The following is a 14,866-nucleotide window of genomic DNA, read 5'->3' as shown; positions in this document are numbered from 1 at the left end:
CCAAAAAAACCCACAAAATGTGTATATTTATTTTAAGTTCTGATAACTTATACTGTCATATTTTGTGCAGAATTGTGTTCATTGTCTTTTGAAAATGTTGGAGTTGGAGATGTGCAACTTAAAAAGTGTGTTTCCTGTTGTAATTTCAATAGTTAAATAACTGGATTCTCTTAAGTGTGTTTTTCAAATGTTCTAATGAAAGATTTGTGCAATTGAGAAATATAATTTTCTCTTTTACTTATGTTGTTATAATATGTATATGTTATGTTAATATATATATATATATATATATATATATATATATATATATATATATATATATGTGTGTGCCAAAAATATATACAATCAGATATATAAAAATTGTAACAATAGCAGAGAGCAACAATAATATAAAATATTAAGAATAATATACAAATAAAATATAGAATAAATAGGCCTATTCTAAATAGCACAAATCCTTCATCACACAAATGTGAAAACACACTAAAGAGAATCCAACTGTTACACTAATGCACTAAGAACAGAAAACACAAACTAAAACTAAAACCTGACCTTTCTGGCCTTCCTTGATGCAAAATCAGCAATGATGTTATTGTATGAAATCTGCTCCCCTATTGAATGCTCACTGGCGCACGCCCTTTAAAAAAAAAAAAGTAGTCAAAAAATGTTTGCTTTTCAGAAAACTTTCAAAAACCGCCACTGGACTGCCCACTGCTTCCTTGAGGGATGGGTTAAATGCAGATAATGAATTCTGCTACATGTATGTGTATGTGACAATAAAGTACCTTTACTTTTACCTTAGTGCATTCCTAGAACGCAGAGAAATCAATATTCCTCACAAACATGGCTGGGCACATGCAGGAAACAGGTATAAATGTCACAGCCATCTTTTCAGACTCAGATGCACCTCTCCACCTCATCCTCCTCCACTCTTACACAACAAGCAGACATCACTCTGCCTCTCAAACCCACGTTAAAGCACCACTTTCATACAGCCATGTGTACGTGTGAACCAACAGTAGGTGTATTCTGTTGGAGATGCACATTTAAATGTCAGATGGATTTCATAACTGCAGCTGTGTGTGTTCATATGGGTATAATTGTCTTTGTGGTCTGGGAATTGAACAATAATTCCCTATTGCTCTCATTGAAAGCATCTTAAAGCACTTAAAATACATCCCTATAAATGTAAATATAAAATGTTAAGTGTGTGGGATCCAACCCGTTCTCTTTCCCAACTCGTCAAATACTGACGCTTGGTCAGTGTCTCTCAGACACTCAGATACCGACACAAAAATCTCCCTTTAGTGTCTGTATGGAACGCACCGGGCAGAGCAGCAGCTCCACCGTGGCGCTGTAAGATGATGTAGTATTAAGAGAGACAACGGTAGAGAGTAGTATTAAAAAACAAAAATAGGCGTAAGGAGGTTGGTTGGGGTGGTGGATGAGTAAAACAACAAAGGAAGGAGACCGGGGTTCATGTCCCGTTATTGTCCCGCGTGTCACTGAAATGTACATTTTGCAACCCCACCCACCATCTTCTCTATATCTAACTGTCCCGTTCTTGTGCCGCATGTCAGTTAAACTTCTGCCCAACCCAGACCGTCAAAAAGTGATGCCAATAGTCCCGACCAAGAGCATCCAAATATGAAGCCAAAGGGCTAGGCGCGAGTCCTGAGAGCGTCAAATAGGGACACCAAGAGTCCCAACCCAGAGCGTCAAAATATGACGCTAAAGGAGACTTTTTGTGTCAATAACAAACCTGACCAATTTTCACTATTTGACTTGGTGGGATTGGTTTTTTTTGTTTTTTTTTTTACTTGGTGAGAGTGAGAATGTGTTGTGGGATCAGGTGGTGCAGCATGCCAGGCACATTGGAAGGAAAGTGCTGTTGAAGGTATCCTGTGAAGTTTTCCAGTACAAGTTACGTTCACCTTGTTTCTCACCTAAATACATTGAGAGTATCCTTGAGGCCTAACATAGATGTTGAGTGCATTTCTTTGGTCATGACACATTCCAAAAGCTGTGTATGGATGTTTATTCTTTATTTGTGGGAACAATATTTGTTGAAGAGAATCTAAGCTCAAAGGTCCACTTACTTATGACTAGGAGCTTTTAACAGCATCTCAATGTCTATGTTCACATCAGTCTTATTCTTCCCTGTCTATCCCTTGCATGTGTTTTTGTGTCATGGACATCACCTGACTATCAGAGGAATAGCTTGAACCAGAGGATCATCGTAGTCCTGCGTTTTATTCCCCATGTTACTGGGTGGTGTGAGGTGCATGGTGTGAGCAGCTGATGAGACCTGTGTTAGAAACCATTCCTTCTTTTTTTTATCTATTATTCCCATCACTCTAAGTGAGACTAAAATGAGAAAAAAAATTTCCCTATAGCCCAAAACAGATTTCCCCCAGAGGCCACCATTGTAAAAGAGATGTCTGTAAAACTGTTGACAGGGCACCTAGTACTGCAAACAAGGTCAGTTTTGACTTTTTTCTATTCTGAATTTTTAATGCATGGACTTTTTATTTTTGAAAAACTTCCCTCTAGCCGAGAAAAGCGATTTAAAAACCTGTGATGTCACCACAATGTAAAGTCTATGGTTCAGCAGGAGAAACCCTACTTCACAGATTCAGTGGGCCACATGTAACGGAAGTAAACCCTGAAGCTTGGAAACATTTTTGGCGTATGCTCCAGGCGAGCAACTCCATTGAACTTAATAGGCACCATTTACAAAATACAATTCACAACAGTAGCAGTAGAGTCCTCCTGCAAAGGATTAAAATCACAGTGCACTGTGGACTGTCCTGTCATAGCACTGCTGGCTCTTCTAACTAGATTACAAAATAACAACTTATAACTAATCAAGCTCCATCCGCTGACCTGAGATGTGGTTGAAAGCTCAGAAAGTACAAATCTGTATCGTCACTGAAAAGGACACAACTACTGAGGAGTACCGTTATTATATGCTCAAATATACAGTAGTCTGTATGATCAGTTCATTAAAAATGAAAGATTTGTAATGACTTATGACTTATGACATTTATTTATACATGGCTTATTGGAAAGTCATTAGTGAAGGATTGTGAGTTTCTCACTTCATAATCAGGTCTGTATTTAGATGCGTTAGTGTGTTACAAATAAAGGGTTATTCTACTACAATAGTAATTGTTTTTTGAGAGGGAGGTAACTATTTCTGGTACTTTTCGTGTGTACAATCTAGGGTAACAATATTAAATCTGAAAAAAAATATGAAAATGTCTGCAGTGTCCCCCATATTTAACGACTACCACGTCTCCCCCCTCTATATGACATCACTCCACATTCCTGTGTGACCATTCAGAACAGCATACGCCATCAGCACTTTTGCCCTCCGAGGAGGTTAAACATGACGTCGTAAAAACTAGTTACTTTATAGCATAACCCAGCCATAACCCCCTCCTCACACTTCCAGACCTTACATGTAGCTAACACATCCCAGAACAGACCATTGAGAGCACAGAGATGAAACTAATGTCAACCCTTTATCAAACTGCCAGTAATTACCTAACCAATGAGTTGGCAACCTGTTTTCAAATGAAGTGCCATTTTAAAATGTTTTTGTTAATCAGTGTGCCATATTAGCAGAATTAAGTCTGCCATGATCGACCACGCCCGCTCAGACAGGGTTATTTTTTTCCTTTGCGCAGCATTAGGTCAAGAATGCAATAAGTACTAGCCAATCAGAGCCTAGTAAGGTGGGTCTTCACGGAATGCAGATGGGAAAAAGTCAATCAAACTACCATAAATACCAGGCAGTGCTCCTGCCAATGGCTGTGAACGAGGTATTTTGGCATGGTGATTGGGACATTTCCAAAAAGGTCTCTTGCACACTTATTGCTAGTGTGCCATTGGTTGAGCCACCGCGTGCCAGTGGTGGCAGACATGCCTAGGGTTGTAGCCCCTGACCTAACCCAAAACTGGTCAGTACAGTGATGTGAGTAAGTGTCGAGCTGTCAACATGTCTGAGCCCATATCAATACTGCGGTTGAAGACATCCTGTGTAGACCCTGATGGAGGCCCGGAGCAGCTACTACGCTCTCTTCCCCATGTGGTTAGTGTGAACAAGGTGACATCATAGCGCACCGGTGCATTTTGGACTTCAGTCGGTGCTGAGTTTTACAAATGTTCTGCTTTGTCATCTGAGCTAGCGACAGGTCAGCAGCAACAGCAGTTTGGTGGTTTAATCCTTATCAGAGCCTAGTATAAGCGCCGCTCTATCCTGTAAGCCCTCAAACTATGATTGCAGTCAGAACAGCACCCCCCGCACCCTACCCCTTCCCTCCTTCACACCTCCCCCTGCAGCCAGCTGCTCCCAGACTCCTCGGTTATCCTCCACTAGGGCCAGCCAGACCTCAAAGGAATACCAAACACCAAGCAGACAGGAGAAACACACAACAGAGGTGACTGATTGAAATTCACAGTGTGAGAAATTCCAATCTTTTGCATGCTGTTTTTGGCCGCCTGGCTCTCGAGCTTGTTGTGGAGGAAGAGTGTGAGTAGCAGATGTATCACTGTTCAGCTACACTGCAGAGGTCTTCTCGGGGGTCCTCCGTAGTGGGCGAGCTCTGATTGTTTAGTAACAGCGTAGCAGTGGTGGGCAGGGCTTCCACTGACTCATGGATAATCCATCAGAGCTCATCATCTCTCAAGCACAGCTCTGATTGTATTTTTACACTGCAAGTTTTAAAGGATTCCTTTTACTTGCCTCTACTTCTACCTGTCAATGTGAATACAATTGTCCATCTGTTATGGAAAGTTGCTGTTGATTGAGTCCCTTAAAAGTATTGTCAGTGAGCAGAAATTGGCCTCAGCTGACAACTGCACCTTTTTATGCCTACCTTAGACCACCACTGTCGCAGACTATTTTCCAATATCAGAATGAACTCATGAGTCTTGCTAGAGTTGGCGTGCTCCCCTCGTCTCCTTCGTTTGGTCATAAAACTCAGTCCCAATCAGTCTTTTTCCCATCTGAACGTTCAGACAAAATCAAATGGGTTTGATAGTATCGTAAGTTTTAAGTCTTGGTAGTGAAGTTATATCATGTGACCATTGTCAACAACCATTGGGTGCGCTCCCTCCAGCACCAAACAGGAACCAGCAAACAGATGAAGCCAGTGTCGTTTATGTAGCTAAATGCTAAAGAAAGAAAGTTTCAACCCTTTTGAAGTGAGTCACCCAACGGGAGATTTACCGGCAGATAACAGCGGACGTCCGGGTACTGGAGACATTCATCTGCATGTACGGCAGAACAGAAAATCTGCTAACTTTCCCTTAAGTTACCAGCCAACTCTAGCAGTAGTTAGCTAGCTTGATTACATTTTTTAAAACGGATCTAGTTGTAGTCTTGCAATGTCTGCAAGACCCCCAGTCTTTACTTATTATGACAATCTTTAACGTTAGATGTGAGATGATTGTCTTTAGATGTGAGATGGTGTCACACTTTAGTCTTTTCAAAGTCTTCTAGTGTATGGTAGGCATTAACTGAATTTCCCAAAAAAAAAGCAGTGATGGTTGGTTATTTGGTCAGTCTGTCATACTTCTTTACATAATATATGTATATGTATACCTACTTGCTACACAATTTGGTAACCTGCACCAACACTTGTTAACCCCTTCACCTTCGGTCTAGCTCCAACATTAAGCCATGATTAAGATACAGTGAGACATTTTCGACAAGTATTACAGTAGCGTTATAGAGCTCAACAGTGACTGCCCACTTTTTTAATGGGTCTGGTTCCCGAATTGATTTTCCCCATTCAATAGTTCCATTGACGTTTCAGAAAATGCATATATAAAGAGCTCTAAGCCTGGAACCAAGTCAACTAGCCAGGAGATAATAGTGACCCTAACACATTTGTAGAATGTGAAAAAATGTAGAAAACTAAAGTCTTTGAACGCATATATTCTTAATGTTGTAAGGAAATATAAAAGACAGAAATGAAAGTCAGACAACTTTAAGCACCAATTCCTAATAAAAACAAATGTTTGGTGCTGTCGAAAGGGGCCACGCCCCCCGCTTCCCTACTTCCAACATCTTGATCAGTAGGCCCATTTCTATGCATTAACATTCATAAAGGCTTTGCATTGACCATGTATGGTCAAGGAGGCTGATCTACTGTATGTGCATGATCTGGCATTTATAAAAGGAATATCCGCAATGGCAGGCGAATGCAGGTTTCATTAATCAGAATATTTTTTGGTGTACGCATTTCCTCATTCAAACAGTTAGTGTGCATTCTATGCACGGTTTTATAAATGAGGCCCCTGGTCAACTCCTAGAAACACCCCTGGTAGGGACCATGAAAGACGTGGGCATTTAACAGGAAGGGTGCTAAAATGAAAGATACTGCTGAGTTGCATCATGGGAAATGTTAGGATCCAGTGTTTTTGGAGCTTGATCTATGCTAGGTAGTAAAGTCATGATATCTCGGCCTCTGCTCCAAATATTTGAACCATTATTATAATTTTGAGTGCCCCTGTAAGTTGTTTGCAGCAATCAGACCAGGGCAACATGTTCATCACTTATTGGTGAGTGAGGTTCTGTTATTTGCGAGGGCAACTATTTGCATGTTGTAGATTGTTTGATGCATTAAATTGTGTTCCTAAAATAAAACTCTCCTCATTCCCATTGTGCATCAAAAATGCCAATTCATACAGACTCATATTTGTTATTTGTTTATTATTCCTCCAGATCCCTAATTCAGAGTGCCAGCCTTACAGTCTGTACTCTGCTGTGTAATTTTGGTGGGTAACATGATGGAGCATAAGCTAAATGTGATTTTAAAATATGTTATGCAGACATATGATGAGTCATCGTTTAGCTCGACAGCTAAACGATGATGCATCTGAGGTCTAGGCTTAGGTTTAGCAATTGTTAATCTTACTGTTGAGAGAGAGAGTGTGTGTGTGTGTGTGTGTGTGTGTGTGTGTGTGTGTGTGTGTGTGTGTGTGTGAGAGAGTATGTGTGTGCGTGTGCGTGTGTGTGTGTGCGTGTATGTGTGTGTGCACCCATATTGTGGCTGAGACCGGTGTGTGTCAAATCTAATCATAACGCATATATACTGTAAAGGCTAATCATATTTATATAGTACAGTATGTAGAGTACTTAGCCTTGGACAAGTTAGCCATGTAAGTAAAAGGCAACTTTTTTATGTTATCGCTCATACACTATACTGCTATACAATACTCCATTCTTTGGAATATTCAATTTATATTATCATACCAAGTGATCTCAAGCATATACAGATTTACTATCTCTTCAGCAACACTAAAAGACAGCATTCTGGGCATGTAAAGCCTTAGATCTTGATTACATTATAAGTGTAAAACTTCTTCTCTGGCTGCAGTCCAATTTAATTATATCCTTACAGTACAATTTTATTTCTCGCAGCACAATTAACTTCCACCCTGTCTACTTCCCTGACTCCTCAACTCTCTTTAACCCTGCTCTGCAAAGATGTGATGGGAGATGTTTTTCAGGTATTTTCCCATCGTGATATTTTGACACAGAGTTATAGTTACATGCTCCTTCTAGCTGCAATGCACTATGGTCCGTCTGCTCGTCCTGCCAACAGCTACAGATCGATCAATATTTGGATAGATAGATAGATAGATAGATAGATAGATAGGGTATGTAGCTGCAGAGGTGTGTTTGTGTAGCTGCCTATCTCTGTGGGGCAAGTCAAGTCTGGAGGATGGGAGTTGGCCTCTGGGGGAAGTGAGGCTGCTGACGAGCGGGGATGACTTCCAGCGGACGTGCTGGAGAGTCATGAATATGGCTGCACCTTCAACCTTTCCGCCCTGTCGAAGCTTCCCTGTAAAAACGTGAAGGTGCAGAGAGGATTTGTCTGCGTTACACTGTTCGATCTCAGTCACTCTGCTGGTCAAATGTAATCTCAACCATACATACCTGAGAGCGGGCTAGCTCAGCAAATCTTGCAAGGGTTAGTTCAATGAAGTTTGCAATTTGCTTTGTGTAAAAACAGATTTTCTAGTGACCTATTAACCCTTTCAGGCATGAATTATGAAAACCTCAGTCAGGATTTTATTTCCCCTAAGTGTTTTTATGTTGTGTTAAACTTCATTTTGTTTAAACACGCATTTCTCACTTGGCACAGTTTGTTTTTGTTGGCATTTGTAGAGCCTGGGTTGTCTACAAGGACCGCGTTTTTTTACAGTGTGTTCAGGGGACAGGCAGCTCGCGGATAGTGAGGAGATGTTTGCTGTATGTGACAAAAAATGTTGTAGCCTAAAAAATGTGGGACATCGCTTAGAGCACCTTTAAATTTTTGTTTGCTACGTCGGCCATCTTGGATTTGTGAAATTTGTGTGGCACTTACAGCACCTGGCCAGTGGGTGGCAGTGTATGGAATGACAGACCTTTGTCCACTGTGGTGGCTGATGTGCAATTAAACCATCAAAACCCATGCATATGCACGGAAATGGCATTTGAATAGCTGTCCTCTGTAGTGACCACTATGCGTGAAAGGGTAAAGATCCACTTAGGTGGTATAAAGCAAGCTTTATATCAAACTAAAAGTCAGGGTTAGGTTAGAAAATAAATAGTTTGGCCTTTATAGCCACACTGGAAGGCAGGATGACAAGTTGGCCATCATAGAGAAGGGGGAGACGTGACATTGTGGCTGTGACAGTCATATTGTCGGATTCTGAAAGTTGCTGAAATGGTTGGACACAATACCATGTCGGAATGGATAGGGGGAAGCTATTCGGCCATCATCAATCAGTTCTGATGGAGTATATTGGTACCTGAAATATTTGGGCTTTCTCATAATACAACTGCAGGTTATAACTTGAGGCTGCAACTACATTGCATTCTGGTCCAATAAGCAACCCTTTCTCCTAAAAGTTACAATCAAATAATAAGTAGTCCACTGGACTTTGAAAGCTGCACGCTGGCTGTTGTGCTGTTTTAAAGGCTAGAAGATTCTAAAGGGATACTGCAGTGGTAAAATTCAAAACTATGCTAACCCATTTGCAGGGTGATGTGTTAAAGAAAAACAAGTTGTGGATGTTCAATATGAGTCTAAATGCCTTGTTAACAGTTTTAGACTGGATTATTTTCTTTAAACAGGTTTTTCAGAATTTTACCATCCATAATGGTCTTTCATCCCTGATGTCAATCCACTGACAGCTTGTCCTTCCTGACATGAAAATTATCACTCTTACGTTAGTCTCGCATTACCAGACCTTCCTCCACAGTGCTGCAGAGGAAGATCTGGCTAGTCCACACAGCATTCTGGGATAGGAGAAAAAGCATGCTCTGGTTTATTGGCATTTCTTTAAACCAATCACAATCGTCTTGGGCAGTGCTAAGCGCCGGACGGAGCCACAGTGCCTCTGCAAAATAGCCTTGGGAAGGAACTTGTTTTGGTGGAACATGTGTACCTTCAAAGGTTGTTTTAGTCGTGCAACAGAAAACTCAGATTGGACAGATAGTCTAGATAGCTGTCTGGATTTACCCTGCAGAGATCTGAGTTAGTCCTCATAAATCCATTTAGAATGCCAACACAAAGAAAGAGGAAGGGGACGGACATCCAGCCAAAAATGAGGGAAATCCGGTGGAACCTCCAGCGGCAACAGAACAATCCCGGAAATGAAACATTGTCAATATAGACTACTCTACTTAGGTATAATGTATAACATATAAGTAAAGTATTACTAAGTAGCTCTTGGCAACTGTTTTATACAATTATTAGCATATTGGCAAGTCCCATTTAGTGTGAAGTAATTCAGTGAATGCGCTCTCTCTCTCTCTCTCTCTCTCTCTCTCTCTCTCTCTCTCTCTCTTTCTCTCTCTCTCAATTCAATTCAATTCAGTTTGCTTTATTGGCATGAACAAAGCAATTTACAGAAAATGCATATATAGTACATGTCACATATTAAATACATACAGTAGGTGTCACATAGATTCTATACTGCACTGATAGTTATACAACACACTACATTACAAAACAATTACATAACACAATATAATTCTTAACTGTTTTGTACAATATAATTACTGTACAATCCTAAACCAACCTGTAATGTTGGGATCTTATAGTGGTGAGTCAGGTTGTGGCAGGCAGATCCATATTTAGCTGCCAGTGGAGCTGCTGTCCCTTCTCCTAGGAGAACTACCAGCTTCTTTTCTGATGTTAACATTGGGAAATTAGCTATTTCTTTGGCTATTTTTCCAAAGTGTAAATCTCTTAGTGTAGATAATTGTTCACAGTGGAGGAGGAAGTGTATCTCTGTTTCTAGCTCCCCTGTTGAGCAGTGAGCACATATACGCTTCTCTCTGGGCAGCCATGTCTGTCTGAGTCTTCCTGTCTCTACGGCCAGTTGGTGGTCACTGAGCCTGTATTTAGTCAGGATCCGTCTCTGCTTTAGATCTCTGACAGTGTGCACATACTCAGCCAATTTATATTCTGTTAAGAGTCAAATAACAATTTAGTCTACTTTGTGTTTTTGTTTGACTTTTCCAATGTTCTAAATATTAATCTTTTGAATGATTCATAATCTGTTTAGTTCTGTTGTGTTGTTTTGAACCAGTGCTGATGGGAGCCTGGTTAGTTATCTTCACCATTCAGCTCTTGGGTTTTTTATTTGGGGTTTTCCTTTGAATGTTTAGAATTCTTCTACAGAATTCTGTGTGTAGGGTCTCTATCGGGTGTTTGTCCCAGGAGTCATGCTCCAATCTACTGAGTGGACCCCAAATTTCACTTCCATATAGTGCTGTCGTTACAATTACACTATCAAATATTTTAGTCCAGATTCTAATTGGAATGTTAATGCTGAAAAGCTTGGTTTTTAATGCATACATTACCCTGTATGTGAATGTATGGCTTTATTGAAATTTCCTGACACAGATAAGGTCAGACCAAGGTAAGTATAATTTTGTGTGGGTTTAATTTGGGTGTTATTCAAAGTAAAATGGTGTTTGGTTTCAAGACATCTGGCTTTTTTTTTAAAGATCATAATTTGAGTTTTCTTGAAATTGACCTCCAATGCCCAGTTATGGCAGTATTGTTCCAGGATGGACAGGTTTTGTTGAAGACAATCTCTGGTTGGAGACAACAAAATTATTTAATATTTAGAGTATTTAATCTCTGTCTAAGAGTGCGAGGCCTGGAGCTGCTGATAGGTCCAACTGGTCTGTAAGTTCATTTATGTACAGGTTGAATAATGCAGGACTTATACAGCATCCTTGCTTCACACCGCATCTCTCTCTCTCTCTCTCTCTCTCTCTCTCTCTCTCTCTCTCTCTCTCTCTCTCTCTCTCTCTCTCTCTGTCTTTCTTCCAATCTTTTTCCCCAGACACTCCATTCAGCAGCAAACCAACAAAGTCATCACCAGCACAAGCCAACTCATCAAACAGCTCTCTGATATAATCAGTGGCTCTTCACGGGTATTTCATGCTCAACTTCTTCCCTAATTCACTGTCATTTTTGAAGACCAAAAAGTGGATTAAACAACCTTTGAGCTAATTAAGGCTAATCTTGTGTTGTTGCACAGCAAGACCGTCTGCACCTGACCAGACTAAAGACTGAACTCTCAGAGTCTGTGCAGCGCTATGGGGATCTGCAGAAGGTATCCTCCACATACAGAATATCTTCATTTGCTTTTATAAATGCACTCATTTGTCAATGAATTCCTTGTAATAACAGTAATACAAAAACTATATATGTAGCTGCTCCAATGACAGAAAGTGGTACATATACAAGCAAAACTGTCTTTCACCCGATCTCTTTATTTCCTCCATTTTCAGAAAATTGCAGAGCGTTCAAGGGCCTTGCTCCCTCCAGCGCAGACAGACAAGAATAAGGTGAGCTGCTATGGAGGTTGATAACCTGCGCTTTATTTCACTGTCATTCACAAAAGAGCAGGGTGATGAGATGCCATTTTTTTGCAAAATTGCACCTTCACAGGGGCTCCTTTAAAGCTGTGTTCAGTCTCTTCCACTCTGTTACAGTATATTACTGTACCCCACCCCCCTCTTGCCTCACAGTGGTTTGGTCCACTGCCTGCTACGCACACAAGTATGTTCGGTGGGAGCAGCGCTAGTAAGAGAGACGACGCTGGGTGGGAGAGAACAAAGTTTGAATCACTTCAGTAACGTTAGATGATACTGTGTCATTTTAAATAATTATACAGTAGTTGTGACAAAAAATGATGATTTTTCCATGAATCCTCTATGTTAGCGATTATAACATTACCTAGCTGATTTGGTCGCTTCGCTTGTTTAATAGCTTGTTGGATAACAAGTTAGCTTACTTGCTAATGCCACCCAACATGCTTTCACTGAGCATGCTGTGTAGTTAGTTAGTTAGTTAGCTTGCTTGCTAGGGGGTTCAGTTCTCAGTTCAGCATCATCTGTATTAGAGAAAAGAATCTTATCATCCGATGTTTAAAGTGAATAAAATCGTTTGCCAGCCTACTTACTGGAGTTCCACAACTACACATATCCTCTACAACTGTACAATTTTGGTCGGTTTTGTTTGTGTCCCCTTCAACAATTGCTCTTGAGAAATAGTATGTGCATTGCCCCTCCCCCCACCCCTCCAACTGTTAGATTAAATGTACGCCCATGCTTATGCACTGTGACTTTTTCTTCACCTGAATCTAAATTGGTTACTGGCAACATTTATTTTCACCATGTAGCTCTGTCAAAGCTGAGGCTGGTATTTAGTAATTGTGTTAAACAAATGAAAGTCGATCGATATCACAGAGTGTGAGTGTGAGTGTGAATGAAATCCTTTTTTTGATTACTAAAACAAAATAATCTAAAGTAAAACATTGATTGCTGGGTGTATATGTGGTGTTTGCAGCAGCTGAAGTAATAAATACAGCAGGAAGAAATTGCAACATATGAAGTTAGAATATACTGTAGGTCTGTACAGAAGAATGGGCACTGACAGCGTGTGGACTAATGATATGTATGGATTTAATTTCAGTTTCACTTTATCACCTGCTTCATGTACATTATGTGCTTTGCAATAACACTGTATTTTCAGTGGTTCTCACAAATAGAAATATGAAAATATGAATATTACTTTGGAATAGCAAAATACATGATGTTCAGTGTAGAAATGAAAGAAAGCATATCCACTGGTTAAAGTAAAATTAGTAAATATGTTTCTGTTCCACCATTATGTTTAGTATGTCGAGGTAAAGTAAAGTAGACAGTTGAATAGTTGATCAGTGAAAATAATCCTACATTTATTTGACAAAATTACCAAATTTGATCTCTTTTTCCTTTTCTTTTCTGTGCAATGTTATAGATCTTTTTTAATGTGCTAATTTTCGAAAGAAGTTGCATTGTGTTGAGCTCTCTTGGCCACTGTAATGATGACTTTCAAAAACAGACATTAAAACTGATTGATGGAAATTACACTAAAATGAACCACTGTCACATTGAAAGCGACAGGAAACAATGGCTCCAGTGATTTTCAACACATATGATTATGCAGAAGGCAGAACATTTTGTGTTAGCATGTATCTGACCCCTGATAACTTGGTCCGCTGAATGATCTGTGTGGGGGAGAGAGCAGTGTGAGTGATAGCCTGTGAGGACAATAATTTTTTTATCCCACTCACAGATTATAAATAATGACTGATCTACGTGTTTGCATTAGTTTCTGCACAGTTGTTTCTGCTAAAGTGCTAAAGTGCAAAAGTGTATCGTGGTCATGAAAGCTCAACGAACTGCAACACAATGGACACAACACAAGCAAATGAAGAAAATATTTTCTCAATGTTGACAGCACATGCACAGCATTTAGAAAAAAACAGCCTGTTGTCATGAACCATTTGTTCAAAAATCTACAAAAAGTTATGCACTGTAATTCGCTTCCCAGGGAAAACAAAAAACTGTACCCGGCTCAAAGTCCCCTATTCTTGGGTTAACTGAACCACCAACTCCTGCTGATACAATGGAGCACTAGTGATGGTCAAATGGAGCTTAGCGAACCACTGTCTTTATTTTCTGAGCTCACTAGATGGCGCTCTCTGTTCAAAGAAAAAGGTTAAAGGAATGGCAATTCAGTGTGTTTTCAACCCTTTGTTGAACAGAGAGCGCCATCTAGTGAGCTCAGAAAATAAAGACAGTGGTTCACGAAGATCCATTTGACCATCACTACGGAGCACCATGCGGAGCACCTTAAACGTACTGTATACTAGCCGCATCCAAGGTGGCGCACACCATCGTGACGTCAAAATGACATAATATCCTGCCGGCGCGCCGGATTTATGGCGTACGAGCAGAGGTTGCGCACGGCTCTTTTTTTTTCAGCAGTGCGCGACAAAGCGGAAACGGGAGGCCTGAACGAGTTCGCCGACAACCGGATGCCAGGACTCTCAGAGTGACTGCAAGTCTCTCTTGCAAACTTACTGGGTTAAGATGAGTTCTTTTATGGTGAATGAAAGGCTTGATCCAAAGAAGTAGGTCATTGAATCAAATTGAAGCATTGACGACAATGCTGCTGCCTGTTCTGCCGTTGTTTACCTTTTTCTTCTTCTTCTAGTCCGTAGAAAGAGCAACGTCGTTAGCCTTTGCTCATTAGCGCCACCTCTGTTCAGGAGAAAACTGCAACTAGTATCGCGAGCACCAGCGCAGGTATAAATAGTCACGGCGATTCCATGACGTCACATTTGGACGCGCCAGCTGTGCTGCGTCTAGTATATAAGAGCCTTTAGCCGGCGTAGCAGAGCTCTGTAGCGGCTTTAACAACTAGCAACTGCCGCTCGGTTGTAGCCTGCCGGCGTCACGTGACCAGCTAGTGGTCTGGTAGAATATAACTATTGGTGTGCATACATTTTC

The 14,866-nt window shown here is 40.6% G+C and overlaps 1 protein-coding gene across 3 annotated transcripts in view; it reads left to right on the top strand.

Annotated features, from left to right (window-relative positions):
- tsnare1 (T-SNARE Domain Containing 1) overlaps positions 1 to 14,866 on the top strand; it is a 242,440-nt gene that overhangs the window by 72,235 nt on the left and 155,339 nt on the right. For all 3 annotated transcript variants that reach the window (XR_004898681.1, XR_004898680.1, XM_031322750.2), the window contains exons 5-7: positions 11,365 to 11,455; positions 11,563 to 11,637; positions 11,816 to 11,872. Coding sequence is in view for 1 of the 3 variants with exons in the window: in XM_031322750.2 (XP_031178610.1) it covers positions 11,365 to 11,455; positions 11,563 to 11,637; positions 11,816 to 11,872 (223 nt within the window). In the remaining 2 variants the exon portion in view is untranslated. The remainder of the gene's footprint in view (positions 1 to 11,364; positions 11,456 to 11,562; positions 11,638 to 11,815; positions 11,873 to 14,866) is intronic.

Source organism: Sander lucioperca, chromosome 10 (genome assembly GCF_008315115.2).
Source record: "Sander lucioperca isolate FBNREF2018 chromosome 10, SLUC_FBN_1.2, whole genome shotgun sequence".
Taxonomy (NCBI): Eukaryota; Metazoa; Chordata; class Actinopteri; order Perciformes; family Percidae; genus Sander; species Sander lucioperca.
Note: the sequence above shows the minus strand (reverse complement) of the source record. Positions and strands in the feature narration are given on the sequence as shown.